The 27372-nt window shown below is 34.2% G+C and overlaps 2 protein-coding genes across 8 annotated transcripts in view; one reads left to right on the forward strand and one right to left on the reverse strand.

Moving 5' to 3' along the window:
• The window catches only part of LOC142342546 (uncharacterized), a 117313-nt gene that overhangs the window by 34088 nt on the left and 55853 nt on the right, over positions 1 to 27372 (forward strand). For all 7 annotated transcript variants that reach the window (XM_075393908.1, XM_075393907.1, XM_075393905.1 and 4 more), the window contains 4 exons: positions 7268 to 7414; positions 9637 to 9801; positions 10959 to 11105; positions 11561 to 11722. In XM_075393908.1, coding sequence (XP_075250023.1) covers positions 7268 to 7414; positions 9637 to 9801; positions 10959 to 11105; positions 11561 to 11722 — 621 coding nt within the window. The remainder of the gene's footprint in view (positions 1 to 7267; positions 7415 to 9636; positions 9802 to 10958; positions 11106 to 11560; positions 11723 to 27372) is intronic.
• LOC142342029 (uncharacterized) lies at positions 372 to 6494 on the reverse strand. Its single transcript, XM_075393197.1, has 3 exons — positions 6022 to 6494; positions 1461 to 1636; positions 372 to 1180 (listed from the first exon to the last, which is right to left on the reverse strand). The coding sequence occupies exons 1-3, from the start codon at positions 6299 to 6301 to the stop codon at positions 578 to 580; spliced, it is 1059 nt and encodes a 352-aa protein (XP_075249312.1). The 5' UTR covers positions 6302 to 6494; the 3' UTR covers positions 372 to 577.

Genomic DNA, 27372 nt, shown 5'->3' on the forward strand with positions numbered 1-27372 from the left:
AAAAATTACAAGTTTCAATTTTAGCTTTTTTTGAAAATTTCATCAGCAGTTTAGTTTCATAAGCGTTTTTATAATCTTTTTCATCTCCAGTCATTGTCACCTATTCTTTAGTACAGAAGCCATTGTCGACATTGGTCTCTGTCGATCATTTTAGTGACCTTTTACGATTCAGTTATTGATTAATCAATTACGCGCCTAAATAATTAAATGATACAGAGTCTGAATCAGAGAATGTGAGAGCAAAATGTGCCAACATGAACAGACCCTAAATCAGTACTGAACAGCTTCTGAACTTCCTAATTCAGTACTGATTACTCTGAAAGTTAGGGACGACAGTTGGTACATTGTCGCCAAAGCTCTTTTCAAAACGATAAAAATTTGTACAGTTTATTATCTGAATACGTTACAGAATATCATCATTTATAATAGTTGTACTTCATTGTAGAATTTATCAACCGTGTTAGCTTTTATATATGCATTGAGCGAGTTCAGAACTCAAAAGTTAATTGGAAACACTTGTCAATACTGTCAATTTCATGTCCAAATGCTATTTGAAGATGTTTTCCGAGCAATTTCTTTATTCAATGATGCCAATTTTGGCCGCAAGATGGCGCAGTCTGAAGGCTAAAAAGGCAGCACACATTTGAGCAACAAGATAAACCAATCCCACATAGGCAATCAAATTAATATGAGCAATCAGATACTCAGAGACAGCCTCCGTGCATCCTTCCTCATACAGGTCAAGGTCAAAGGTCAATTGGACGCACACAGTTTGACCTCTATCCGCGTTTTCAATTTCTGAGTTCTCATTAAGTTCTTCCGCTGAAGAGTTGTTCATTTTTCCTAATGCTTCCTGAATTTGCCCTGATTCCTTTTCGTTTTGTGTATTACCTTGATCTTCGTCGTAAATGTGAGGACAGGTTAAACTTGCGGACGTTCTCGATTCCAAAGTGCCTCCGTATCTCACACATGAAAGAGGTACAACACCTCCATGTTCTATCATATGGTCATCGGATGTCCCGCTGCTGTTGCTGTTTCTGATGTTCATGTCGTCTTGGTTGCTCTCTTTATTTCCATTTATTGCCTTCTGGTTCTGTTCTCTGTGGTATGAGTCATCTGTGTGGAAGAAGATCTTTTGCCACGTGTGAGGTCCCTCGTCTCCACAACAGCGTAAGCTGGACTAGAAAACAAGAATCAGAGATATTTGAGCAGGAGTAGAATTTGCTCCTTCGAATTGAATCCGTACAAGAGCGGAAAACGTTCTGTTTCCGCTCTTTCCATCCAGATGATATTCAAAGAAAAATTCAATGAAACATTCCAAAAAATAGGCAGAAAAAAAGTACGACATCCAAAAGTATTGAAATCTAACCAACTCAACTCACTATCCCACCCCCCCCCCTCTCGGAAAAAAAAATTTTGCACAGTTCCGATCCATGATACTTTATGATTACTTTACAAACCTGAAGATGGTCCCAATGTTGCCGAACTGGAGGTTTAGCCAAGTACAGTTCCAGAGACTGGTCCAGATCCAGTTTTATCATCTGGTAGAGGTGGTCTTTCCACACAAACACACTGCCTATCACTAGAAGTTGCACTGTTATCAGGGTCAGAGAAGTCCACATGTACACAACTGTACCTGGAACACGAAAAATAGACAGCTGTCATGTGATAGAATAACTTAAAATCAATTGCTAGAACTGCTTGCTTGTTTCAGCTGCGGCACTCTTGTCTTAAATACCCTCAGAATTACCCGCAAAAATATTACGAGTAGAATGTAAAATTGGAGTTGTTAATGGGGATTCGGAATTTAGCCCTGAGGATGTCCCCGGGCTAGGAAGGTAATTTGAAAGTGGGTCAAATAATATAAGGGGAGGGTTGAGGGAGTAAAAGCATGAAGAGGCTGAAATCAGAATAGGGAGAAAACGTCCAAACGTCCAAATAGAGAAACAGCCTTCAAAAATGATGTGCACTCTTATAAACTTTCGGGTTCAACTTGCACTCTTATTGTTCCGACCCCAACTGTGGTGGGGAAATTACTATATTGGGTTTTTTGATAGTTTTGCGGAGTTTCCATTGTTCGCAGTTTTTTCAATATGAAGTTTGAAAGAAAAAATGCAATCTAGTTCGAACTTTAGTTTTTCGCAAATTATTGCAATTTTATTAATATGAAAAGCGAGCTATTAATTTTTCAATTATGTCTGAAAGCACCTATCCAATAAATTAGAATAAAAATTAGAATATTATAAGACTTGAACCGAATGACAGAAATAACAGATTTGGTCCCTTGTTATGTTTGAGTAGCATGTCGTCAAAATTTTATATTAATATAGTTTATCCAACTTTATTTTGAATTTTTCCAATTACAATTTTTATCGTTGACGTTATTTTTTTCCTTACGACTCGAAGAGGAGTATTGGAGAAGTCCTTCTTTAATCACTTTTTATTGGAGTGAGTATCGAAGCAGGATATTAAACGTTTGGAAAAATTTTGAGGTGGTTTAGGTGCTGAACAAAATTGAAGAACGGAGCGAAAAGAGTGGTTTTCTGTCCATACAACAGTTTCCTAGACAGCAAGAAATTGAAGTGTGAAGAACTTTTCTGTAAGCGAGCAAAATTTTCTCATGTGCGACTTTTTAAAACTTTTTTCTTTGGTTTACAAGTTTGATCATTATAAAATGTTTTTATAGGGTTGCTTTTATAGTGGTTTGATGGATCCTAGTATTTAACATGATTTTTTGTTTTACCAATTTCAGCTATATTTTTTTTTACCAATTTAGTGTTTATTTCAGCTATTTTGCTTATTATAGGCGATTATCAGTGTTTTTTCGCTTTTTGTTTTGTTCTACATATCTGTGCGTGTTTTAAATAAACTCTTTTTATTTCAGAAAGTTTTAGATACCAAGTGATGACAGTTTTTGATGGTTTTAAACGTTTTTCTTTTGTTAAGAGAAAAATTAACTGCGAAATTTAAAGTTTATTAAATTTTTTGAAATATAGTAAAGTAATTTTTATGCAATTTTTGATTGCGTTTTTTTGCTTATTTTTGATCATTTCTTCAGATTCTGTGTTTTTCGCTTCCTTTCACTTAAGTACAGGAAGCCAGACAGGACACTGTTCAATCAAAAAAGATACAGACTCCAACTTTTTTCTATTTTTTTATTGTACAAATAGGCAAGGCGTTGGATTGGTGTACGCTTGATCAAAAGTAGTAGTGAATGAAAGTTTATTAAATTAACGTTTCGGAAGTAGCAAGTTGATAAATTATCCATTGTTTGTAGCTAAATTTTAATAAAATTTTTCAGAGAAATTTGTTTTTTTATTTTGTCCTTAAATTACTTTCCCTTACCTCTGTTTTTTCTATTTGAGTTTTTTGGTCAGTGTGTAATCGTTTTGTTGAATGAATACTAAATGTGTCGCACAGTCTTTTGTTTTGGATTTTCTACTTGTAAAGAGATTTTTTATCGAGTGCTTTATCGTCATATCTGTTATTGTCATACTTTTTCAGTGTTCAATTTTATGTTATTGTTTTAAATTGATTGGTGTTGTTTGGTAGGATGATCATTACGACAGTCAAGGTGTTCAATTTTGTCAAGTTGCTTCCGGATTTCTTCCGGCTTTGCTTTTATTTTTGTCTTCATGTAGGAGCTTTGAATTCTTATTTTACTTAAAATAACCGAAATAGACATTGTTTATGATTATGATCTGTTTTCCTGTCGAATAGCTTTTTTATATCAAACTCTTCAGATGATTTCTTCTGGAATTAAGACTAAAAAAGAATCAACATTGAATTGCAGAAGACTTCGTTCTAGGCGACATGCAAAATTTAAGAGAAATCTTGAAATACATTTCATTGTTAACATTAGTTTTCGCCTTATTCATAAATTTTCTTGAAATTAGTACAAAATATCATTAAAAAACTCTCTTATCGCGGTTATGACAACTATCTTCAAGTTGTAAGTGTCAACAGCAACTTGAACTGATTTTTGACAATTTCTTATTTCAGTTGTTCCAAGTCTTGACATTAGGAAAGTTCCTTGTCAAGAAGTGGCTTTAAAAAATAACTATCAGGAAGCAACAATGTACTAGACCTTTGGAGGACACAAAAAACCTGCATATTAGGCAAAAAGGCTGTGAAAAACTTATTAGGAACATCTTAGAAGGAATACTGTTAAATGTATTCGAAAATTCTGCAAAATTTTTGAAAATGCATTTGGAGATCATGATTCTTAGCATCTGCAAAAAAAATCACGCTCTATCTTAATTCAAAAAACTCATTTACAAAAAAAGGAGTTTTCAATTCTAAAAATCCGTGTTCGCATTGAGATAAGTTTTTAATATTGCTGTCAACTTAGCTTCCGTTAATTTATGTCAACTTAGCTTCCGTAAACTTAAACATATTAAGATCGAAGCTGTGTCCACCAATAAGTTTTTGTCAATTTAATTTTTCTAGTAGATTTTATATTACAGAAAATGAATCACATTGTTCTTTTTTCAAACCGCTTTCATATTAGCTTTTTTGACAAAAAATGGGAGAAAACGTACAACCCTAAAATTTTTCTAACAAGTTCAGATTTCCAAGACTGCCTTTTTCTGGCATCGGGTTGATGTATACTGAAAAAAAGTAAACCCAACCCCATTCGTGCTAAATAGGCTTCTACAACAATTGCCCATTTCAATTAGCAAAGGAAAACAATAGCAAATTTAGCTAAACAACTTCATTGGCGTGAAGTTAAAAGCGCATGAACGTCGGCAAAACAAGCCTTACTTCTTACGAGATTTGTAGAATGGACAAAATAGCTTGTCCTTATTTTTTATGTTTATGTTCTGTTTTTCTTCCACTTTTAGAAGGGTTTCACTCCGGTTCCCCAAGCTCACTTCTCAAACTCTCGAACTCAACTTAGAAGTCGCTTGTTTCACACATTCTAATGAGTCTTGTGGACGTATCTATGTACATTCATACAAGCAGTAATCTGCACGCGCCTAAGTTTCGTAATTTCAATAAAAGAATAAAGCTTTCAATTATACCCGGCTAATTAAGAACGAATTGGACTCAAACTAGCAATGGGCAGTGGAATTACCTACAAATGTCTTGGCAGCAAAAGTGATTTCAAATATCTTTTACAAGAAAACATATATTTTTAAATTGGAGCAATCTCGGGCACTTTACATCAGCCTATTAGTAGGCTGCCACCAATTTACTTTAGGTTGCTTTAAAGTGTGAATCAAAGCAATTCAGGCCTCAAATATTGGAAGTCAAGCCTCATGTTGCGTGGGAAGATTGCTTGAAAAAATGTTCACATGCAATAACCGTTCAGGCTAAAAATGGGTAGCACAACAAATTGCACAAAAAAAGACATTTAAGGCTTAAAAATAGGTGCTAGAGAATTCGTTTGAGATCAATTTTAAAATTCCAAACTCTTCAGTGATTTGCAGCGCATTTTTTACTCTGTTTTACATGCTTTTGATTCGAGAAAGAGTCGAAACGTCTGTACATGCTTTCATGCTTTTTAGAGTGTGTCATCAAAATTTTTATCCAATGTTTTCTGACTTCTGAGCAAATGAGGCGTTGCTAACATCAGATTACAATGTGAAGAGGTTTAGAACGCGGACCCTCATGAAACCGGTTAAAAGCGGTCAAACTATCCTAACGGTTTATTTAGGAATTTAAGTCTTTTTGTCGTTTTTGTCTTTATTGACTGTTTTAAGCCGGATTGTTTTATTTATCGTAAAGCGTAGCCAATTTTCTCTTATTTTAGTTTTTGAAAGTAGATTGCAGAATTTTAGATTATGAATATTAGAGATTAATCTATAACAATAGATTTTAAGATATCATAACATTAATTATCATTTTTATGCAACAAAGAAAAGTTGCAAAAAAAACTATTAACACTCAGCTCTGTTATTTCGCATAATCTCTTTCGATGGACAAATCTATATAGGCACGCTTTTTATCGCAATTAATCACCGTTTTCTTAAAAAACTAAAACAAAAGCCGGTTGAAGCCGAATCTAATGTTGGTTACCTTTAGTGAAGTTGGTCCATATCGATACCTGGCCAATAATTCCAGCCATTATCATAACTGACGAACAGCTGGCTAATAGCACACTGGCATAAGTGGCATAGTTCTTCTTAATCAAGTAACCCTCTTTCACCTGGTCATCATGACGTAATAACACAGACAGGGAAAGCAGAAAAACAGGAACAGCCAATAGGATCATGAGAAAGTTAACAGACAGTAAAGTTAGCCGAACGCGACCGAAGCCGAAACATCCTCCGATTTGATTTTGTCTTTCGGAAGTCATAAAAATGATTAGGAAAGCAAAGACTAGTTTTTACTCTCTTCAATATAATTTGGTAGGAATAAGTTGGCCTTAGTTTTGTTCAGTGGCTCAGAATGTTTGGATTTTGAAGTTATTGATCGTGCGTGGAAAATTGTTATATATTCTGTCCCATAAAGTTGAAATAAGCGAACGTTCGAAAAACGCCAAAAACGTGCAAATGAGCATCAATGTGCTCATTTGAATGTCAACGTTTTGTCCAATAACCTTCTATTCATTATTTTTTCTACATGTTTTAAATTTGAACTTTGACCTTTGAACTCTAACCTGTGGCTTTTGAAACGTTCGCTTATTTCAACTTTATGGGACACGCTATATTTTTGCGTTTCTTCAGCAATCGAATGCGACAGCCAACGTGAGAAAAAAAGAGCAAAAATCTTGTCTGTACAAAAAAGTGAACGACAAACAAACGTACTCAAAGCTCTATAGTCAAAGGTCAATGTTCGAAAGCAACTGCTCAGATAGAAGATAGAAATTCTGGTTACTGGGAGAATCTAGAATTATTTTGGCTTTTTTGCAAACGTTCAGCTCACATTATGATGATCTGTTTCCAAGCCGAATTATCAGCCCCTTTCTGCGCACTTATAGTCGGTTCCGAAAGTTGAATTAAACGAATGTACCAAAAAACTCCAAAAGATACAATTGAGCATCGATATGACATTTGAAAGCCAACGCTTTTCCCCTGAAAACACGTCATCTTTCGTTAATCTACATGTTGAGTTTGAACCTTGACATTTGAGTTCAGAGGCTGAACGCAGTTTTGTCCTCACTAGATAAAATAAATAATTTCGGCCTTCGAAATTATGAGGTTCTACGGTATATTGCTCCATATGTGAGCACTTATATTGCTCTTCGCAATATGGGGTTCTAAGGGATATTGTTCCACATATTTTGTGAAATTTTTTGGTAAATAATATGAGTTTCGTTCAGGTCAAATTCTGGAGATGTGGACAGATCCGGAGACTGGCAAAGTGTACTTGAGGACCAAAAGTGGCAAAATAGTCTCAGAAGTGGATGACTCCATGGTCATGTACACAGATCCGAAGACTGGGAAACGATACTTGGCACCCAAAAACGGTAAGATTCAGAAGCAGTGTTTAATTATTACAGTTTTTCACAGCAAAACTGCGAAAACAAAATGCAGGAATTCCTTTATTACATTACAAGTTTTGACTTAACATAGTTTCATGGAATCATGAAACAGCATGCGATAATTCATACCTCTCAGGGTCTGGGATTTTACTCCAACGATATTCTGAAATTTCTGATTTCTAAAAAACTTATTAAGTAGTAAACAATCGGAAAGAGTTGATTGTTTGCTGATTTATCTACAAACACAAATTTAAAGGGGTTCATATTGTAAGAAGTTCATATTTCGGTGATTACTCAAAAAACATTAGTTAAATCACAATGTTACAGCTGACGAAAGTTGAAACAGTATTCAAGCATTTCTTGCAAACTCTTTCTTTCGCAACGTTTTATCGAACCTTTATTGATAGGCTACACAATTAAAGGTACAATTGACATGAAAAGATCATTTTTTGTCTTCCTTTACAGATAAACCTGTTATTTTACGACTTATGAGATTGAACATTCTGTTCAGTTTTTTAATGTATGAGAGAGTGATAGCAAATTAACACGCCCAAGTATCAGTTTCCACAAAATTTTTTATTTTCTCAACTTGCATTGGAATATGTTTCAACATTTTTAAACAAAAAATATTGTACTTTACAATTTTACCTACAGTGATGTATTTATTTGCTTCTTTATCTTCTTGTGGCACCTATATCACGTCTTTTTTAAGAATCAATTTTGTGATAATTACTCAGCTCAACTGACATTAGGAGCATCTACCGGTACCAAATGTTGAGTAAATTTACCTACTTTAGTAACCAGATTTAACTTTTCTTATCTTGACACACGGTACGAGTGTGAAACGCACTTGCAAGCTCTGCCGATGAAAAGCGGGTGCCATATATGTACGTTTTGATCACTGGAATATGAAAAGTGGTGTCTACATTCCGCTGCAAAAACTTTTAGCAGAAGAGCATTCCGCGAAGTTGCTGTAATTGGATTTCATTTAAATGCAGTATAATCCCTTATTTTACTCATCATTGTTGATAAAAGTGTCGTGGTCTTATGTTCCAGTACACCTCACTTTACTTCGGTATCGTTTCAGTTCAGAATTGATGAAACTTTTGCAAAATGCCCTTACCGCTGAACGTAATCACTAATCACATGTTTGGAAGTATTTTTCATTTTAGTCTGTTTACTTACCATGTGGAAACTGCTTACTCAAATTTTAAACGTTCTGCGCAAAACGCTTCACAAAGCGAGAGGAAACGCCAGCCATGTTCTCCAAAATTAGTATTTTTTGGTATCGACAGGTGCTCGTAATGGAACTAACTTTGTTTTTCTGATTAATTTTGAGGCAAGTAACAGCTTCACCAATGTTTGGGGTAATGGAGAAGAGATTTAATACTTGGGTTTTTTGTCCATTTAAGTATCAATTTCATTGTTTTTTGATTTGTTTCCTATACAATATTTGTACTATTTTTTTTACCATGTTAATTAAAAAGATTCATTTAAATGAAGTAAGTAGAAATGCTACCATTAAAATGGCAATATTCTTTCAGACCTCTCTTTATGAAAAATTGACCATCTTATAGCTGTATTGGTACATCTTTTTCTCTTTATTTTCTCAAGTTTCTGGTTGATTACCTCTTTTGTTGTTTTTCGAAATATGTGAAAGCCAAATCTAATTTTTACAAGGTAGCTCTACAATGGCAAGGTTAATTGTTGTCTATAAGAAGGGCATAGTTGATCACAAGAGCGACGTTCACGTTTTCTAAGTTTTAGTAAACTGTTTTTAAGTTGAAGGATATGCAAAAGCAAAAACTACATTGCTATTGATACTATTACTGAAAGTTTTTGTTCAAACTCTGGTGCAGCATGTTATAATAGAAAACCAAAAACTGTTATTATTGTTGTTAAAATTAAACTAGGGTAGAAGGTTGCAAAAAAGAGCGGTTTTTTACAAAATTGACTGCAAAGTCTTAAAGTTCTTTACCAGTTGAAAGACACTCTTTGTCGCTGAAAAATTGGCAATTACGAGAAATGTTAAAAACCGATTTTTTTTTTCGTCATTTTTAAACTTTTCTGGGTCTTTTATTCTCACAATTTTTCTGCTTTCGTAATTCAACTAAAATCTTGCATTGTGAAATAATTTAGATCATGAAATTAGGAAAAGAGTGGATCGTTCTGGATCCATCTGGCTACGTTAAATTTTCGTTTTGTAGGTGCCCAACAGTCTGGTATATTCACTGACCCCACAACTGGCAAGACATATATCCGGACGAAAAGTGGGAGAATTGTGGAAGCGACAATGGATGAAGAGATGGAGATATATGTTGATCCAATCACTGGCAAGACTTACCTCAGAACCAAATCTGGAACGCTCAAAGGTTACATCTAAATATTCCAAATAAAATACTTTGTTTAAACTGACTCAAATATTTTATTTGAGCTGAGCTGAAGAACAACGTTATTGAGAGGTGACAGTAAATGTTTCTTCAGCAGAACATGGTTGCTTTTATATAATTGAACTGAGCGATTTTCAAAACCAGCCGACAAGACTTCCAAGACATTTAGCCAAAATTTTTCAGCTGACCCAGGCTGATGTCTTCGTCCAAAATCACTCATGAAAATTCCTATCTGGACAATTTTTGCTTATGTAATTGCCCGGGAAGACCGATATCATCTATGATCCAGACTTTGGCTCGTTTGTGTTTCTGAGAATTCTGATCTTGATTTTATAAAAAAACAACAAAACACAATATAGCTTATTTCCAAATTAATAAAATAATAATAATAATAAATTGTTCATTTTCTGTTATCAAGTAATGCAAACGAAGTTTATTTAGCGAGTACAAAAGAAGTACATTGAAGTTGAACAGAAGAAACGAGCACACCATTACATCATCAGTTGATCCGTTTTCAGGTGCCTCACGATGTATCGAATATGATTAGGATGCCAAAACATTATTACTATCATAATTGAACGATAACCATGATCGGTTTAAACCAAGAAAAAAACAGTTAGATAACTGACTGACAGGCCAAATTGACATTATTGAGCCTCCTGGTCTAGATTGCTACATTTTAGAGTAGAATTTCCTAGTAAAAAATAATCGTATCTCAGTTTTCGACGCCGATAGATCTTACTGTTGTGTGTTCTTTGTGTTAGTATATAGGAAAATTGAATGATATTGATTGGAGCGAAATGTGTAGTTGGTGACGAGGGTTCTGAGCATACATAAATCACACTGATCATATTAGATCTAACATGATTCTTAGTAATCTTAATGAGTTATATATGGTTTGTATTGTTTCTTATTTGTCATACACCCAAAATTCTTTCATGCTGATGCATTAAGCACCTGATACTGAAAATAGCTATCATCCCTGAGCAGAAATTACCTTGCTGTCATCCAATGTCAACAATTGTGTGAATTCTCAGCTGTCATACAAAAATCATACAAAATTTTAAAATTTTAGAAAACTATAAAAGGTCTTTTTCGAAATCAGAAACAACCTCAGTACATGTTTCATTTGTTACCAGAGATGCCAATGGATGCAGAGATAATCAAAGATCCAATAACAGGGAAAGTGTATCTCAAGACTAAGTCAGGGAGGTTGACTGAGTTGAGTGGAGACATCGATGTGTTCATTGACCCAAAGACTGGAAAGTCATATGTGGTACAAAAAGGTCAGTATATTTACTATACCAAAAGAGAAGACACACACATACAGCACACACTCATAGCGTATATACTGAAGAAACCAGAATTTTTCAATAAATTCTGAAAAGTACCCTAGCTTAATTTCATCGGAGGCGGCTGTCACTTCCCCTGGGTCAAAGTGTCAGCGCATTTGTTTTTAAGAATTCCGCGTAGTGCGTGCAATTGCGAAAACAACAAATTTACACCAAATGAGTTGAATTGGTTGAAACGAGCAACAGTTTTTGGAAATTCAACAGCTTTTCGCGTTGATTATAGAAATTTCAGCGCACTTTTCATCTCATTTCAGCTCTTCTATTATTAAGAATTCCTGCTGTATTTTTAGAACTTAAATGCATTTCAGCCCCTTTTCTTAGCTTTTTCAGAGATTTCATCGACTGCATATAATCATTACTGTTAACATACATAGCACTCTAAATTTCAGGTGCGGAGGGTGACATAACAGTGCTGACTGACCCTGCAACTGGTAAGATGTACCTGAGAACAGCCTGTGGAGAGTTACAGGAGTTAATCTCAGATGGAAGTGTGTTTGTTGACCCCACAACTGGCAAAAACTACATCAGAACAAAGTCTGGAAGACTACACGGTATATAAGTCCATTTTTTAAAGCTGTTGGTTTCGTAGTGGTAATGTACCCTATTTTGGATAAATTGATGCATTTGTGGATCTTTTCCGTTTGTGACCCCCCCCCCCAGCTTAGTGGGTGTATATTATTTGCACCGCCCAAACGCACATGTCATATTTTTACATAATGATTTGCCACTATACTGCTGGTCCGTACATTAGATACGTAAACGACGGGGTTAATCGCGGGACCACATGTATAACTTGAGAGTTCAACTCCTAGTTGTACTCTTGGTATATAGTTAAGTATTAAAGAAGGTTAAATGCAAATATGAATTAATAAGTTATGTTAAACAGCATCAAATATGAACCGAGCATTAAGGGATAGAATAGTTCAGGTTATTGAGACTGAGATAGCACAAGTTAGCACAGGTTTAAATATTCTAAGTTAACTTTTAACTTAAATAGAATTTAAGAGATGTTAAGTTATAACTTAGAGTAGTTAAGTTTAACTTAACTGATTTCCAATTTTGTGCTAAGTTAATATTTTATGACTTAGAGAGTTCTTAGCTAAGAACAAGTCACAAAATATTCTAAGTTAGAAAAAAATCTCAAGTAAGCTGAGATTGAGCAAGGGGGCAATACGAGAGTTTGATTTTAATTCAGAAGTTATCAGGGACCAAAAAGTGTTGGTAGTTGAGCATGCAAGCTCCTTTTATACTTGCGGACACGTGGTTCTCTAGTATCCTATTGGATAGAGATAACAGTGTCGACAGAGTTACCAAGGTCAACTTGGTGTTAGCTATGTGGCGTGATAATATCACGTCATGGTATTCTCAGTTTAAGTTAGTGGTCTTAAAATAGTAGCTTATTCAAAACTACTTAGTAATTTGTTCACACGTTAAAATGAACTTTGTCCAAATCAAGTTTGTGCTTCACGCACTATGACGTAAATTCTCAAAATAGCACTAAGATTATCAAATCGTGTTACTGAGTGTAGCACACTTCAGTACATCCCATCCCGGTCCAAAAGTATTAAATCAAAACATCAAATTTTACATAATCGAATAAATTATTTAGCTTAATTTTATAATAGTTAAGCATTTATAGTTTGTGAGGTAGATTTCTTGTTAAAGTTCTAAAGTTCATCGTAGCTTCTTGTTTCTGAGTTCTCTCTTGAAGAAGGGTTGACGATGTCCTAAAATACCAGGTTGTACAAAATAATAGATCCATTTTTTTTGGGTGGCCGTTATACTAGACCTTTTGAAATTTTTCCATAAAATTGTGCTGCTAATACATCAGACGTTGAATAATAGAATAAAATAAGTTGAAGAATATACTGGTTAATCTAATGGTCTATAATGACAAGCAAGATAAATAAATAAAGAGATTAAAATGACTGAGCACAACACCATAAAGGCTAGTGTTGCCGCAATGACTCCCCAAGTAAAGAATTCAGTTTCGTAATTCATCTTTATTTGAGTAAGGTTGAAGAATAATATCAATTGAAGTAAGCTTTGTAGCTATAGTTTAGGGAATTAATATTTAGACCTAGTTGATCATTATGAATTAGCTTCAAGAAATAATTAATCTTGCTTTTTGTCATTAGTTCAAAATAAATAACAATTTATTTTTGTTCAAAGTCTTCAAGGAATAAAAATAACTTCGCATTGAAATTCAGAATAATATAGTTCAGAGATTCTGAAAACTTTATCGTTAAAAATACTCTGTTTAGAAAAATTAAGCCATGCGGATTCAACATGATCAGAGAATTTACAATAGTCTTTAAACCATTCGATATCAACACCTCCTTCAATATATGTGTTCATTTTGAATAATGTAGTGATTCAGTTTTTGTGTCAATGAGGAGAATGGAAGACCAATTAATCTTTGAAAGGAATTGACAGGAAGATCCAAATAGTACTTAAACTATAAATGGTGGATGGCGATAAATGCAAACCTGTTAACGAAAGCTTGTAACATTTCTATATCCGTGATCACCAAATATTGAAGACTAACATATTAATTGAAATAAGTGAGCGGTCGAAAGTTTAAGTTATTGATGTTAAGAATTTCTTCTGTATGAATAAGCCTTAGAATTTCAAATAAATCGTACTCAGGAACTTGATGGAAATAAACTACAATTTCAATGGAATTGTTATCTTGCAAGAATAAGATAATCTCCTGTAACTCAAATGTCCAATGAACTGACAATGGGGTATAGAATTTATTTCCAACTAAGACTGTTTTCAAATTTTTAATAACTTGCGATTGAATAAACTCAGCGAGATCACAATATGTTCTGAAATATTTAACGTCTACTGAAAGATTGTAAGACAATAAATAAATTATGGAATTCGATGTTATAAGCAAGATGTGTCGGTAAAGATAAAGAATAGATTTTATTAGAGAAGCGAGAACAAATCAAATCTGTATTCTAGAGATAGGAATAGACTCATTGTTCACCATAAATTGCGCTGAGTGTAATCATTGAAGATAGTTTCAACGAAGATAGAAGAAATGCGGATTATTTTACTTGATGTAAGCAATGGAATCAAAGAAAGTAAGGTAATCAAAATGACTAATAATTAGGCGTTTAAACTAACGAATAATTTTCCTCACCGCGGGAGAAAAAAGAAGAAGTAATGAAGGAAGTACTGAACATCAACAACCACAAAATTAGCTATTCCATTCCGTGAGTGCTCAACGTGATGAGTGGAGGATGTGGAGTTGATGCTTCAGATTTGCGATCTTCAGTTGGAGCTCAGTAATCCAATGTTCGAGCTGTTGAGAGCGTTGTCTTTCTGTCAGAAAGTTTTGCTGTACCTGATAAGTGAAGGTATCACGCTGAGGATTGAGGTTTGCTGTAACATTATCAAACGGGACAGGTATTGTTTGTCCTTGAAGGTTGTGATTAGTTAGTAGATAAGAATTTTTGTTCGACAAATAACCAATGAGATTGAATCTATTGATGTTGGGTTGCAACTGGTAGATTAAATTTGTATCGTAGTTCGGGTGTCCACTAAAACCGGGGGTTTTAGCTTGTATCTCAGCTTGATGATGTTTTTGTAGGCGGTCTTGCAGGGGGGTAGTTGTGTAATAATGAAGATTGAGAAAGTTTGGTCGTGACGATTGAGTAGTTGTATTGTTTGCTAAGACGTCGGGTGCCGTACTATGTGTCTTGGGTATATTTACTTCGAGCGGTGTCGCTGGGTTGAATATCTCTCTACTGAATTGTTTACGTGGTTGTTTCTTTGCAATTGTATCTGCGGTTTTAGTTCTCCTTTTGGATGATGTAACTGTTGTTGATAAATTTGCACTAGTTGCTTGAGTTTTTACTGCTGAAATCTTGATAGCTGAGAGAAAGGTTGTAGATGGGGTAACGTGAGTTGTGGGTTGTACTAGTCTATCAAGTTGTTTAACTCCAGATTGAGGTTTAGAAGTTGATTGTGTATTGTATTTGGGCCAACCACTTGAAGGTTCCTTCTGAAAGACTGGTATCAGTTCGTTAGGGATTGAAGAAAGTTCCTGAAATATCAAGTATCCTCTACTCTTATTCTATTCTAAGAGTGTATTTTTGAAGTTATTTTGCTAGTATTCTCTTTTTCTTATTTTTTTGTATTTTCTTTCAATGTAAATCAGTAGTAATTTTGAAGTCAGTCTGTATTATCATCATATAGTTTGATGATATTAAAGTAATAGAGGAATTAATCCTATACTGGAGACGTAGGAACGTTGTGATCGTTTCTATTTTCGTCTTTATTATTCTCATCATTTAGGTTTGGGTAACCACTTTTATTCTCATGAGTTAGTGTTTGCATTCTATTATTATAATAAGGTGGGCTTTGAGTAACTCTGGTTGTATCTTCAGATTTTGGAACTTGCATCGTCCTTTCTCTTCTTTTATCAGTGTTATCATTCTCTGAATTAGTTGCTAGATAGATAGAAGTCAGAATTGGAGCTGACATTAAATCAAATGTGGCAGCAAAGAGTGCTTTACCAAAATGAATAAATGCGTCTGTAATTTTGTTAATTTGCATTGCTCGAATTAAGCATAAGACTATGTCGATGAGTAGTTTAATGGATAAGAAAGCGGCAAAGAGTATTCCGCATCGCTCAATTATATATTGTTTTTTACCAAAGGTTTCAACAAATTGATTGTTAAAGAAGTCCGGTGAAATGAATGAATCTAGATAAATAGTTCTAGAGTTATAATAATTCGTGCCTGAAATAATTGAAAAAGATTCTCTGTTTTCTAATAATGACTTAGTAAAGTGCTTAAGAGCTCCTTTCATATTGGAGTTGAAAGTTTTTGAATTCCAGAAGGCCATCATTTCTTTATATGTGAAAATAGAAGCATAAATACTTGCAGTAATAACATTCGCAATTTGTTGAATAACTATGTCTGGTTTGAAGAGTGCAGGTCCTCTTACTTTCGTTATTTGTGGGGTTAGCTCAACCCATGAATTATCGAATTATCATTGTCACCATCTAGTTGAAATAAGTTTGAATGTTTATCAGAGCACAATTGTTCTTCGGCTTCAGTGAAATTTTGTCTAGAAATCGGATCAACGAAATGTATTTCATCTTCATAAAGAATTGGTATTCGATTATAGCATTTATTGAGAGTCTGTAAGGGTGAATGAAATTCAGGACAATTATATAGCCAGGCAACATTGCCATTTGTTTTGAGAAACATAGATTTGTTTCTTGTTAAGGTATATCCAGCTAAACGCGGATTTTCATGAGAAATCATTAAAGTGTTAAGAATAGTTGAGCGCTCTAATTCACAGTCATTTCTTAATAGCTCTAGAGTAGAAGTTTGAAGTTGCCGAAGATTATTAAAGTGCAAATAGTCAATTTTTGTTCCAAGATGTGCTTCGAAATCAATATTTTCATAAACTTGAGAATATGTTGTATCAACTGTTTTATTGTCACTGGAATAGAATTTGTTTTTCAGAGTTATAGCACAAGTATCGGGTTTAAATTTGTGAATAGGTTCTCCAGTGTTCATATCAAATCCGTCACGAAGACTAATGTATAGAGAATCATATGGCGTAGGATATACGATTCGTGGATGACTACATAAAGACTGTGGTTTATTATAAACTTGGAACATAAAGCTTTGTAAGTCGAAATCTGACTGAGCTGAAGTAAGTTTAGAATCCTTTACTATGTAGTATTTGTCATTAGCTTTAATCATTTGAGCGTCAAAAGTTCGAATTATAGTGAAAAGACAATTATTGGTTTCATCCCAAGTGTATGCAAATGGATCAGTAGATGTAGAATCGCAGCCTCTGGCTGATAAAGGACAAGGTAGAGGTATATTTTGCCAGTTATTAACTGTGCCATCTCTAAGGTTCACATTCAGGCTAACATTTTGCATATATGTTTCATAAGTGTAGTGTGTAATCCAACCTCGGGAGTTACATTCATTGTTTCCAGTTCCAACATCGCCTGAGTTAAAGTTTAAGAATAAAGATTTGTCAAAATCGAATTCTACTGAATTAGAAGAAGGGGAAAGCTTTATCTTTTTTCTTTCCTTTGCAAGTTTGCTTTTCTGAGCATCAAGCTTAACTGAAGTAGTAATAGTATTATGTCTGGCATCTATGCCGCTAGAGTCAAAAGAATCGCAAAACCAACGTAATTGCTGTTGGGTTGCTTTACACATAGTTGCTTCTAGTTTAACTTTATAATTTCTTTGGTCGAGAGTGACTCGTGCTTGATTAGTGCTAATTTTATCAGGGCGAATTTCGCAGGGTGCTACTTTGTTGAGAGAATAAATCTGGTTTGAGACCATTTTTGAGCAATCAAAGTGGCTAACATGAAGGTTAGGAGCTGTGTTTTCATAGATACTCATCTTTTCAATTGGTCTGGCGTCAGTGAAAGACGTTAAGAGTAATAATGCAAGCACTATAATAAAGATCAAATATTTTGCAGAGCAAGCAGTCATAACACAGAGAAGTGCGAGAGGTTTTATAGCAATAATCTTAAGAAACTGAACAGAACGAATTTGGTTTCCGATGTAGGTTAAAAAATATTCTACTTTTGAAAGATACGCTTTCTTATCAGTAAGTTTTTCTTTAAAGAACTGGTCTTTATTCAGTGATAGTGGCAAATGGACGTTGCGTTTTGACCAATCTAATAGCTTTTCAGGAGGATCTAGTATTTTAAGGTACGGAATTTCTTCAGGTAAACAATTGTCTCTATCTTTGACACATTCTAAGAAGTGTGGGTGAGAATCTGCATATTCAAAGAATATCTCTATTCTAATTTCGGATTCACTATCAGTTGCAACAGGTGGGAACAGAGTTAAACAGAGTGACATAAAAATAAACATTTTGTAATTTACTTTTATTACTTCGTCTATTGCTGGTGATTTCTTGATTTCTCCGTCTTCCATTTAATAAACTAAGACAGTATAAGGTGAGTCTAACAAATTCAGGTTAATATTATCCGTAAAAGTAATCTGATACTTTAGCTCGTGAACGTGAGCGGGATTATAGGGTACCCAAAATATGACAAACTTTGCGTTTTTTTCTGATGTTACGAAGAATGCAACTGTTCTCTGTTGATTAGAAACAAAACACTTGTCAAGTGTTACAGTTTTATTTCCGAATTTCAATATTTTCTGTAGGAGGAATATTCTAATGTCCGATAGCGGGTCGAATGCAAAGGTAGTAAGAACTTGTGTTTCAAGGGAACGTGGTAACATAGATTAAGGGTCCACAGTAAAGAGAGCATCGATGATATCAAGGTCTATTTCGTCTCTGTTGTTCAATTGGAAATGAAAGCGTTCAATATGTTCTGGTTTGTTAGGGGTCCAACAAACAATTATTTCTAAGTTTACAAACGGGTCTTTAACGAAGAAAATAACAATGTTTTCTTTATATGAACAATATGATCGATCAATTTTTGCTGACTTGTTATTACATTTCAGAATATTATGTGGGATGTTATAAAGACTGTAAGAAGTTGAGAAAGTTGTTCTTGAAGCTATAACCCAATAATCGTTTAGCGGAATATTCATTGATCAGTTGGTGGTTCTAAAACCAAACAAGGGAAATTTAAAATGTCTAAGTCAACTAGGCTTGAAGAATAAATTTGAAGTAAGAATCTGTTAAGTTGTTGAGGGTTATATTTTCCCCAGAATACAGCAATAGGGTCTTTAAGTTTTCGTTAGAGTTAGTAGCAAAGAATACTACAGTTCTAACTTCGTTAGAAATTTGACAAATGAGACTTCGGTCATATATTAGGATTGATTGTCTTTACGATGTTGGTGTATTGTGGTGTGTTTAACTGGTGATGAATGTGTTTAGTGTAGTATTGTTTGTCGGGATTTACAAACTTTCTGAATTGTCAGTCTCTAAAAAGTTATAAACTCCTGCTATAGTTAGTGACTGAGAATTGAATTGAGAATCAATATTGAACTGAGATACCTGGTATATGTGTCGTGGAGATGTGTTGTGACAAATATTTGGTGTTCACAAATTGAAATGCTTGAAAACTTTTCTAAGTTTTCTGAGTTATTATATGAAAGGGGCAAAAATGTGAAGATAGAATTTGGGACAGAGAGAAAGAGAGAGAGAGAGAGAGAGAGAGAGAGAGAGAGAGAGAGAGAGAGAGATGGTTAGGTTAGAACTGAATTTGAGAGCGAAAGAAGTAATTGATTTCAGAAGGTTACTGAGAAAAGTGATTTTGAATTTTGGTAGGACTCTTAAATAGTGATTGTCAGGGTTAAGTTACCAAAATATGTTTGCTCAATTCTGATTGGCTTTGACTAGTGCCATGTAGCATAGTAATAAACTGGTCATATAACTAAATGGTCACTTTAAGTTTTCTGTTTATATCATTATATCGGAAACTATATTAGAATATGGGCGAATATATTGTGTTTTTCTTTGTATCCTTCTAAATTTTTGGGTAGAAGAATTATTTCTGATGGGATTGGAGACAATTTGTAAATAGTCAGACGGGAATAACTAAATTTTCTGAACAAAGCCAGCTAAATTTTTGGGAGCAACAATTATAGATCTTATTTATCAGATCAAAATTGGAAGGTTTTCAACAAAAACTATGAATTAAGTGAGAAATTCGAAAAAAGTTGAATCAAAAGACTCTTGGTTTGGCTCTTGGCTACACGATGATGTTGGGTATAGAGGTGTCTTTTGGCTTTGAAATTCAGTTTTTGACCAACGGAATTTAAATTGTATTTTCAACTCTCTGAGATGTTGTAGGGACCATAATAAACTATTGATTGGCAATATTAGAATTCTGTTTCCGCCATTTTAAACATTTTGTTTTTGTCTATCGTTGGACAAAATTTTCTGCAGTTGTGATAAGTTGTTAAGAAGGGGGCTGAAAAAGTGATAATTTTTTTTCAGACTTGTTTTTCTCATGAATTTTGGTTAATTCTTTATGTGTGGATGAAAGTTCGAATTTGCTTTTGTGGTATCTGGTTGTAAATATATACAATATTCAGAAACCATAATTTTTCTGGGGATTATTTTTGTGTGGAGAATGCAAAAACGCTTAGAAACTGAATAAATTGTACTTTTTAGTGTGAAATTTGAATATAAACATATTCTTCAACCATGCATTTTAAATAGTTTTAATATGAGTTGTTGAGTGGAACAATTCATCAAGTTAAGGTTTGCACTTAGGTGACATAATTATTACCAGGGGAATTTAGAATTGCGGTTAGTTATTTGTTCTTAATGCTCTAATGTTTATTTTAAACATTCCTTGGTTCCTTAAGCTAGTAAAGTTAGATCTATTTGTTGACTATGTATGTTGCTTAAAGTTTGTGTTCCTGACTAAATGCAATTTAGCGTGGACTAAATAGTTTGCAAGGGACACATTCCTGTACTCAAGGTAATTAACTTAGATAAAGTATTTGCTCATGGGAGAATAACGTCTACATAGATTTGCTTTGGGTAACATGTGTTTTCAGCGTTATTTTGCAATAAAAGGTATGCGTTAGTTGTGAAGGTATATGAGTTTTGAACATGTATAGAATTTTTTGTGTGTGTAACAGCTTGCAATGGTGATTAATCGCGTACTTTTTGTGGGATTTGTGTTGAGTGGGCTATTTGCTTTTTGCCTTAAACGTTCATACTATACAGTTGATCTCTCTTGACTATTAAATTTCAATCCTTTAGTTTCTTCTTAACTCTCTTTCTTTATTTCATTCTTTGACTTTAATTTTGTTCTTTGACCATTAATTTCACTTTCAATCTTTAATTTATTTTAAACTTTGCATTTCTTCTTCAATTTCCGTTTATATAATCTTTTTGTGCTCCTTCGTTCTCAAGAATTATGAATTGGGAAACTAAGAATTATCTTAGAGATAATGCTGAAAACAGCGAGGATCTGGATAATGCCAGATTGAAATATAGTTCGAGTGGAGTGGTGTTGGAACCTGTTTCGGGAGCTCTAGAGCAAATTCGACGCTCTCAGTATCTTCATTTTATTTATGAAGATACTTCTGGTTTAGGGCCAGTGGAATTTATTTATTTATTTTCTCAAAGTTATAAATATATGTTTCTCGTGTTATCTGATGACGAGGTGTGGGGAATACTGAGGGCACGTGGGAGCTACAGTCCATGGGAAATGAGTTGTACTCAGTTTGTTTCTAAGCACACTATAGAAGTAATCGAGTTCTTCTTCGGAAAGAAAGTGAGTGTTAATTTTACTCAAGTTAACTAGCATTTAATTTAGGTCTTTATCGGGGTTGCATGAATTTAACTGTAAAAGTGGGGTCCGGAGATTACGACTGAGTAGTTTTGTTTTAGTAATAAAAATTTTTTATTTTAGTTTTGTGAAAAACTACATGCTAAGAGGGGGAAAGAAGATATGACAAAGTGGTGCGACAAGCACGAGAAATGGGAAAACCAACTATGGAACTTGAGGGATGCGTGGTGGGATCCAAAGACAGGGCCCACTCTATAGGAGCTGTATTTGAAAATGATACAGCTCAATTACAAGGAGTGTCTGGTCTTTGAGACGGAGAGCTTAGTTGCCAGAACCGTGAGAGGTGTAATCATGCAGCATCTAAGCAATTGAAAAGGCTAGAGAAACAAAAATTCTTAAATATCGCTCAATAAAATATTTTTGTTAACTTCTGCGCATTTACTATTGGTTTGCGCCTTTACTATTTTTGTATATTTTAACTTTATATTTATTGTTTTTTTTGTGCGCGGTTGCATTTTTTAATATAAAAGGTATTATTTAAAAAAGATTTTGTGTCTCTATTTCTTTTTGAGTTTCTGTATCAAGTCAGAAAGAATAGTTTCACCAAAAAATGTAGGTGCTTTTTTATTACGCTGAGGTCTGCTCAATACTTCGTTTGCGTCTGGTAAATTAGATATATTAGGTGATGCCGTAGGTGTAGGATGATAAGGTGATGATATGGGGCTATTATGCGTTGCTTGGGGGAATAATTTGCGTGAAGCTGTAAATTTACTAGTATTATCAGGTGGGGTAGAAAAATTTTCTTGCTGTGGACTATTAGGTGAATACATATTTTGCATAGGGTAGGGGGTTGAAATGCGTGGAGGTAGAAAATTAGAAGAGCTTGTGCCTTGTATATGAGTAGTATTATCTGCTCGGGTTTGTAGCGATTCTAAGCCTGAGTCCTTTCTTGGGGTAGCCTCAACATTATACGGTGGCTGTAGTGTAGTATTAGGATTTATAGTAGGTTGTGTTTCTACTAAGGGCCACTGCGAAATAGCAATATGTTGTGCGCCTCTATAAGCATTAGATTTGGATATATTATGTTTATTATATTGAGTATAATAATCGTAAGTGTCGTCTGGGACTACATAGTTCTCAACTAACTCTTGTATTTTTTCTTCTTTCGGGTAAGAAGGTACTATATGATTTCTATGCACGGTTTTCTTCTCATTTGTTTTATCGTGTTGTATTTCATATGTAGTATTAGTTAGCATTCGCTGCCCAGTGTAAGGGCCTGAGTGTAGCTCTTGTAGCTTTTTAGACTTTAGTAGTCCTTTAGAGTGATTTTCTAGTAGTACTTTTCTACCTTCAGGTATAGGCTTTCCGAGTTTAAATCTATTTCTATACTTGTGTGCTTTATCCGTAGTTTGTCTACATTTAGTGTAGGTATTCAAGTATATTGTTTTAAATGTATTCTCTCGCTTTAACATTTTGTTAGATAATCTGTTTTGTAATAATTTCTCTATCTTTTTGTTTCTTCACTATGTGAGTGTGGCGGTAGATTATTACAATACTCTGATTTGCATTTCTTTTGATTATCTCGTAGTAGTCCTAACTTTAGTGATAAAGGTATTTGCGGTTTCGTTCCGAATAGTATTTCATAAGGGGTATATCCCGTACTGTAGTTTACTGCATTATTGTGTGAAAATGCAAATTTACTAGTGTACTCAGACCAACTAGATCCACTTTTACTAATAAAATGTCTTAGGTAATTAGTTAAATGTTTATTTTGTACTTCTACTTTGCCGTCAATCCACGGTGAATATGCAGTTCGGGGGCATAGTTTAATTCCCATTTCGTTTGTGTAGTGAACGAAATCATTACTAATAAAAGCATTACCGTTATCATGTACTATTTGTTGCGGTATACCAAATGTGGTTATAATTTTCTCTAGTTGATTTACTGTTTCGAGAGCTTCAGCATTCTTGCTAGGGTATACCTGTATAAATCTAGAGAAAGCGTCTACTTTTACAAGACAAAATCTATTTCCTTTACTAAGTGGTCGTAGTGGACCTTTATGATCAATATGAAGTGTATGTAGGGGTATAGCTTCTAATTGTCCCCATGGTTCTAAGGGCGCTTCGTTCAATTCTTTGCGTACTGACTTATTAGTTTGGCAACTTAAACAATCTAACATTAACATTTTCATTTCAATCCATTTAAACATACCGGGCCAATAGAAATATCACTTAACTCTATTGTAAGTTGTGCTTCCTGCTCTATGACCACTTAGTTCATGCGTATGTGCGACTTCGAATATCTTTATAAATAGCGAAAGTGGTGCACATATCCTAACGTCAAAAGAGCCTTCCTCACAAGGTTCGGAATAACAGAGTAAATCATATTGACTTTCTAAAAACAACAAGTTGAAATTATTTCTATAGGTTTGTAGTGCTTTAGATTGTTTAATAATGTAGTCCTTTTCTGGAGCTTTGCCTACTTTTAACCAATCTCTTACTTAATCTATCACGGAGTCGTTTACTTGTTCTTCAAGAATATTATCAGTGTCAAGATTAGCGTTTTTTGCAAAATCTGTAACTTTAGCTATTAAATCTAATGTATCTGTGTGAACATCTTTTTCTGAGATGTTTTGAAACGCTTCTGGTTCAATAAGTTTCTTAAATTTTGTCCGTCTGATATAGTCGGCTTTAGCAGATTCTAATTGTTCAATAAGTGAATTTTCGATATTTCCTTCTACTAGATCTAACCAATCTTGGTCATCATAACCTTCTCGGTCATCACTTATTTCAGCTATTTCTTCTATCTAGGAAAAATAGTGATTATCATACTCGCTAGTTAGTTCTGAAGTTAATTTCGTTATTTGATTTATTTGTGTGCCGTAGCGAAAACAATCAGAGAAACTGTGTATAGCATTACAGTGTTCATTTATGTAGTCTGGTGCATCATCTACGCTAAAATCACCTTCATCATTTATATTGATAAGTTTCTTTCTTTCGCCTTTGACTTGAGCAATAATTGGATATCAGTCGTTAGCGGTTGCGTCCTTATCGTCTTGATGCAATACAGAATAGTTAACTTCTTTGCCGTTAATATGAAACTTTATATCTTTAGGTATTACTTTGTGCTCTAGTTGATAAAGTTTAGCATCTGCTAAAGAAACGTTTCGACTAAGAATGTCAGGGAACGCTAGATTTTTGCATTCAGTGTATATAATTTGCAAGTTTTGGAACTTAGTTATTACAACTTGATACTTAAAGAAACGATGTGACATTTGTCCTCGTCGTGACCAGAGAAATAGAATTGGTCTGTGATCACAATATAGGTAAATTGGAAAAGGGGATCCAATAACATAAAATTCATATGTTTGTATTGCAGATATTTTTCCGCATAGTTCTCTATGTTGAGGGGACATCTTTTTTTCAGCTTTATCAAATACTCTCGAGTTTGCTGAAATCATACGTTTTCTATCAGGAAAATTTTGTATAAGAACACAACCTGTTCCTAAATTAGAGGAATCAGCATGTATATGAAAGGGATAGTCATTAGAAGGAAATGCGTTAGAAATGTCGTGACAGAATCTTTGTTTAAGGTCTGTGAATACCTTTTCGTGTTTTCTAATTTGCTTAATTACAAAATCACTAACTGCTTTATTTATGCTTCGATTGCTTTGTAGTTTATCTCAGAACCTAGGAAACTGTTCGTTGACTTTAGGTCTACATAACTCTTTTGCTTCGGTAGAGAATTCTGTGGCTAGTTCTCTCTCATCTTCTTTGCATTTTTCTATTAACTCACTTTCAATAATCTCGAGCACCTCTTCCTATTCTAGTGTATTAGTTTCTACTTTTTGTAGTTTATCAATATCATCTTTGCTTGTATACACGTAGATAGTTATTCCTGAATTCTTAAATGTTTGATCAATTAGAGAAGATATCTCTCTCCAATCCATTCCGTCTAAACCACAAGCTATTGTTGGCATCGCTATACAGCGTAAATTTAGTCCTAGTGCATGATCTCTCATAGCAAGTAGCGTTGTTTTGATTGTATCAATTGTTGGCTTTTCATAATGATTAGCCTTAGTGATGAGATTATATACTAAGTTATTATCTGCTCTGAAAGTTATTATGTCACCTATATCACAGTTTCTACTTTTACAGTAGTCCTTTAATATGGGTATTCTTTTGGAGATTGTGTTAGCAAAACCTTTTCTCATTTCTGCATCTGAGGGTATCGTGTGTGCTATAGGCATATTAGAGTCAAGTATAGATTGGGTACGAAAATCTACATATCTAATGCAAGAATTTGTTTGAATTTGCTGTCCTTCTTGTAAATTGTTTACTACTGTGTTTAGTATGAAGCAACTGTTATAGTCCTCACTTTCGTTTAGTATTGTACTTGTAAATTCGGCACAGTTTTTGATATTGTATCTTTGTATAGGTTTGTCAGTTATATCACACATAGCATAACCTATTATTCCTCTATTTATCTGTATTGGGTGATTCTTTTGATTCTCCATGAATATGGGTAGAAATTCTTCGGGTTGTGGACAAAGTGTGTTCACGAAGACTAGGTCAGTTTTTGCAACATTAATATGAGGCATGAAATATGTTCCTGTTGGAAATAAGGCTTGACTGGGGTGCTTCTGCTTGTACAGTTGTGTACTTTTCTGTTGCAGAAAGATCGGTTGAGCTATGTTTAAAGCAGTCATTTTAGTTATGTATGGATAATCTTACTCATTGTTGAGTGAGCCGTAGCAAATTAATTTTTTTTCGGTTTTTAATTCTACTGCGGGGATATCGATGGGAAGTGCTTTAAAAAAAACAAATGACAAAAATCAATACCTATTATGTTCTGTCTCTGCTCTTTAGGAACGAATACTTTATGGGGGACTGTATATTTACCGTCAGTTTCAAAGCTAGATTGAATAGTTGTGTAGCCAAGCATTCTGATTGATGAACCAGTATATGTTTTTGAATCACAATTTGTATTTTGTAAATGCAAATTTTGTCCAAGGTTTACTAAAGCAAGGTATGTAGGATGGTTGATGATAGTGCAAGTTGATCCTGGATCAATCATGAACTCTACTTCTAAACCACTATTTTTTTTAATGTCTCGGTGGCAAAGTGATATAAGTTGAGGTAAATTCTTGACTTAGTACTACTTTCTTTAGTAGCGTTTGGAGACTTCAAAAGTTTAAAGGAAAGAAGTCTGTTATAGCATTCACGTAGTCATCGTCGCCTTCAACGAAACTTATTTGATTTGGTTGTTGCTGAATATTGTTAGGTTTTGATTGTCTTTGTTGTAGATTGTTAAATCTACTTGGTGTATAGAAGCTAGCACTTTGTTGTGGCTGTTGCTGTTGTTGTGGTGATGGTGATTGTTGTTCAAGATTTGGTTCATTATTTCTATATGTGTTTTGCTGAGGGAAGGTTTGTTAGTATGTTTGAGTGAATCTATTGCCATAACTGCTAAAAAGATGTATTTTGTTGTTGATAGTTAGGCTTGTTGAACCTAGGATTACAGTTTGAGTAGCCACCTCTTGGTTGAAAGCTTTGGTTTCTAGGACCATTGAATCTTGTATTGCCTCGGTTATTCTTTCTATAATCATTAGAGAAGGTTATATTCGGCCTTCTTGGTTCAAATAGTTCCTTTCTCAATTTGTTAACACTATCATCTATCTGTTTCTTTGTGCATCTAGAGATGGAATGACCATTGCTTCTGCAATAATCGCAGAATCTAGTACTGTTAGGGCTGCCTTTTATGATTGGGTCTCTAGGCCTAGAAGTATCTACAGCATTCACTTCGTTGCTTTTGAAAAGACTGGTTAAATTGTTAATTTTGCTCTCGAGTGTTTTAAGTTTGTCTATTCCTGTAGCTCCACTAGATTCTGTTGTTACAGAAAATGTTAAGTCTTTTACGACTAAGTGATCAACAAACTGTGTCCAAGTTATTGAAGGATTCTCAATAACTTTCTCGTGC

Source organism: Convolutriloba macropyga, chromosome 7 (genome assembly GCF_964194025.1).
Source record: "Convolutriloba macropyga chromosome 7, txConMacr16.3, whole genome shotgun sequence".
NCBI lineage: Eukaryota > Metazoa > Xenacoelomorpha > Acoela > Convolutidae > Convolutriloba > Convolutriloba macropyga.

Coding starts and splice junctions, on each gene's coding strand:
- LOC142342029 (XM_075393197.1), bottom strand. CDS start 6,301: ATGACTTCCGAAAGACAAAATCAAATCGGAGGATGTTTCGGCTTCGGT. Junction 1,637..6,021: donor ATGGACCAACTTCACTAAAG/GTAACCAACATT, acceptor TTCGTGTTCCAG/GTACAGTTGTGTACATGTGG. Junction 1,181..1,460: donor AACATTGGGACCATCTTCAG/GTTTGTAAAGTA, acceptor CTTGTTTTCTAG/TCCAGCTTACGCTGTTGTGG.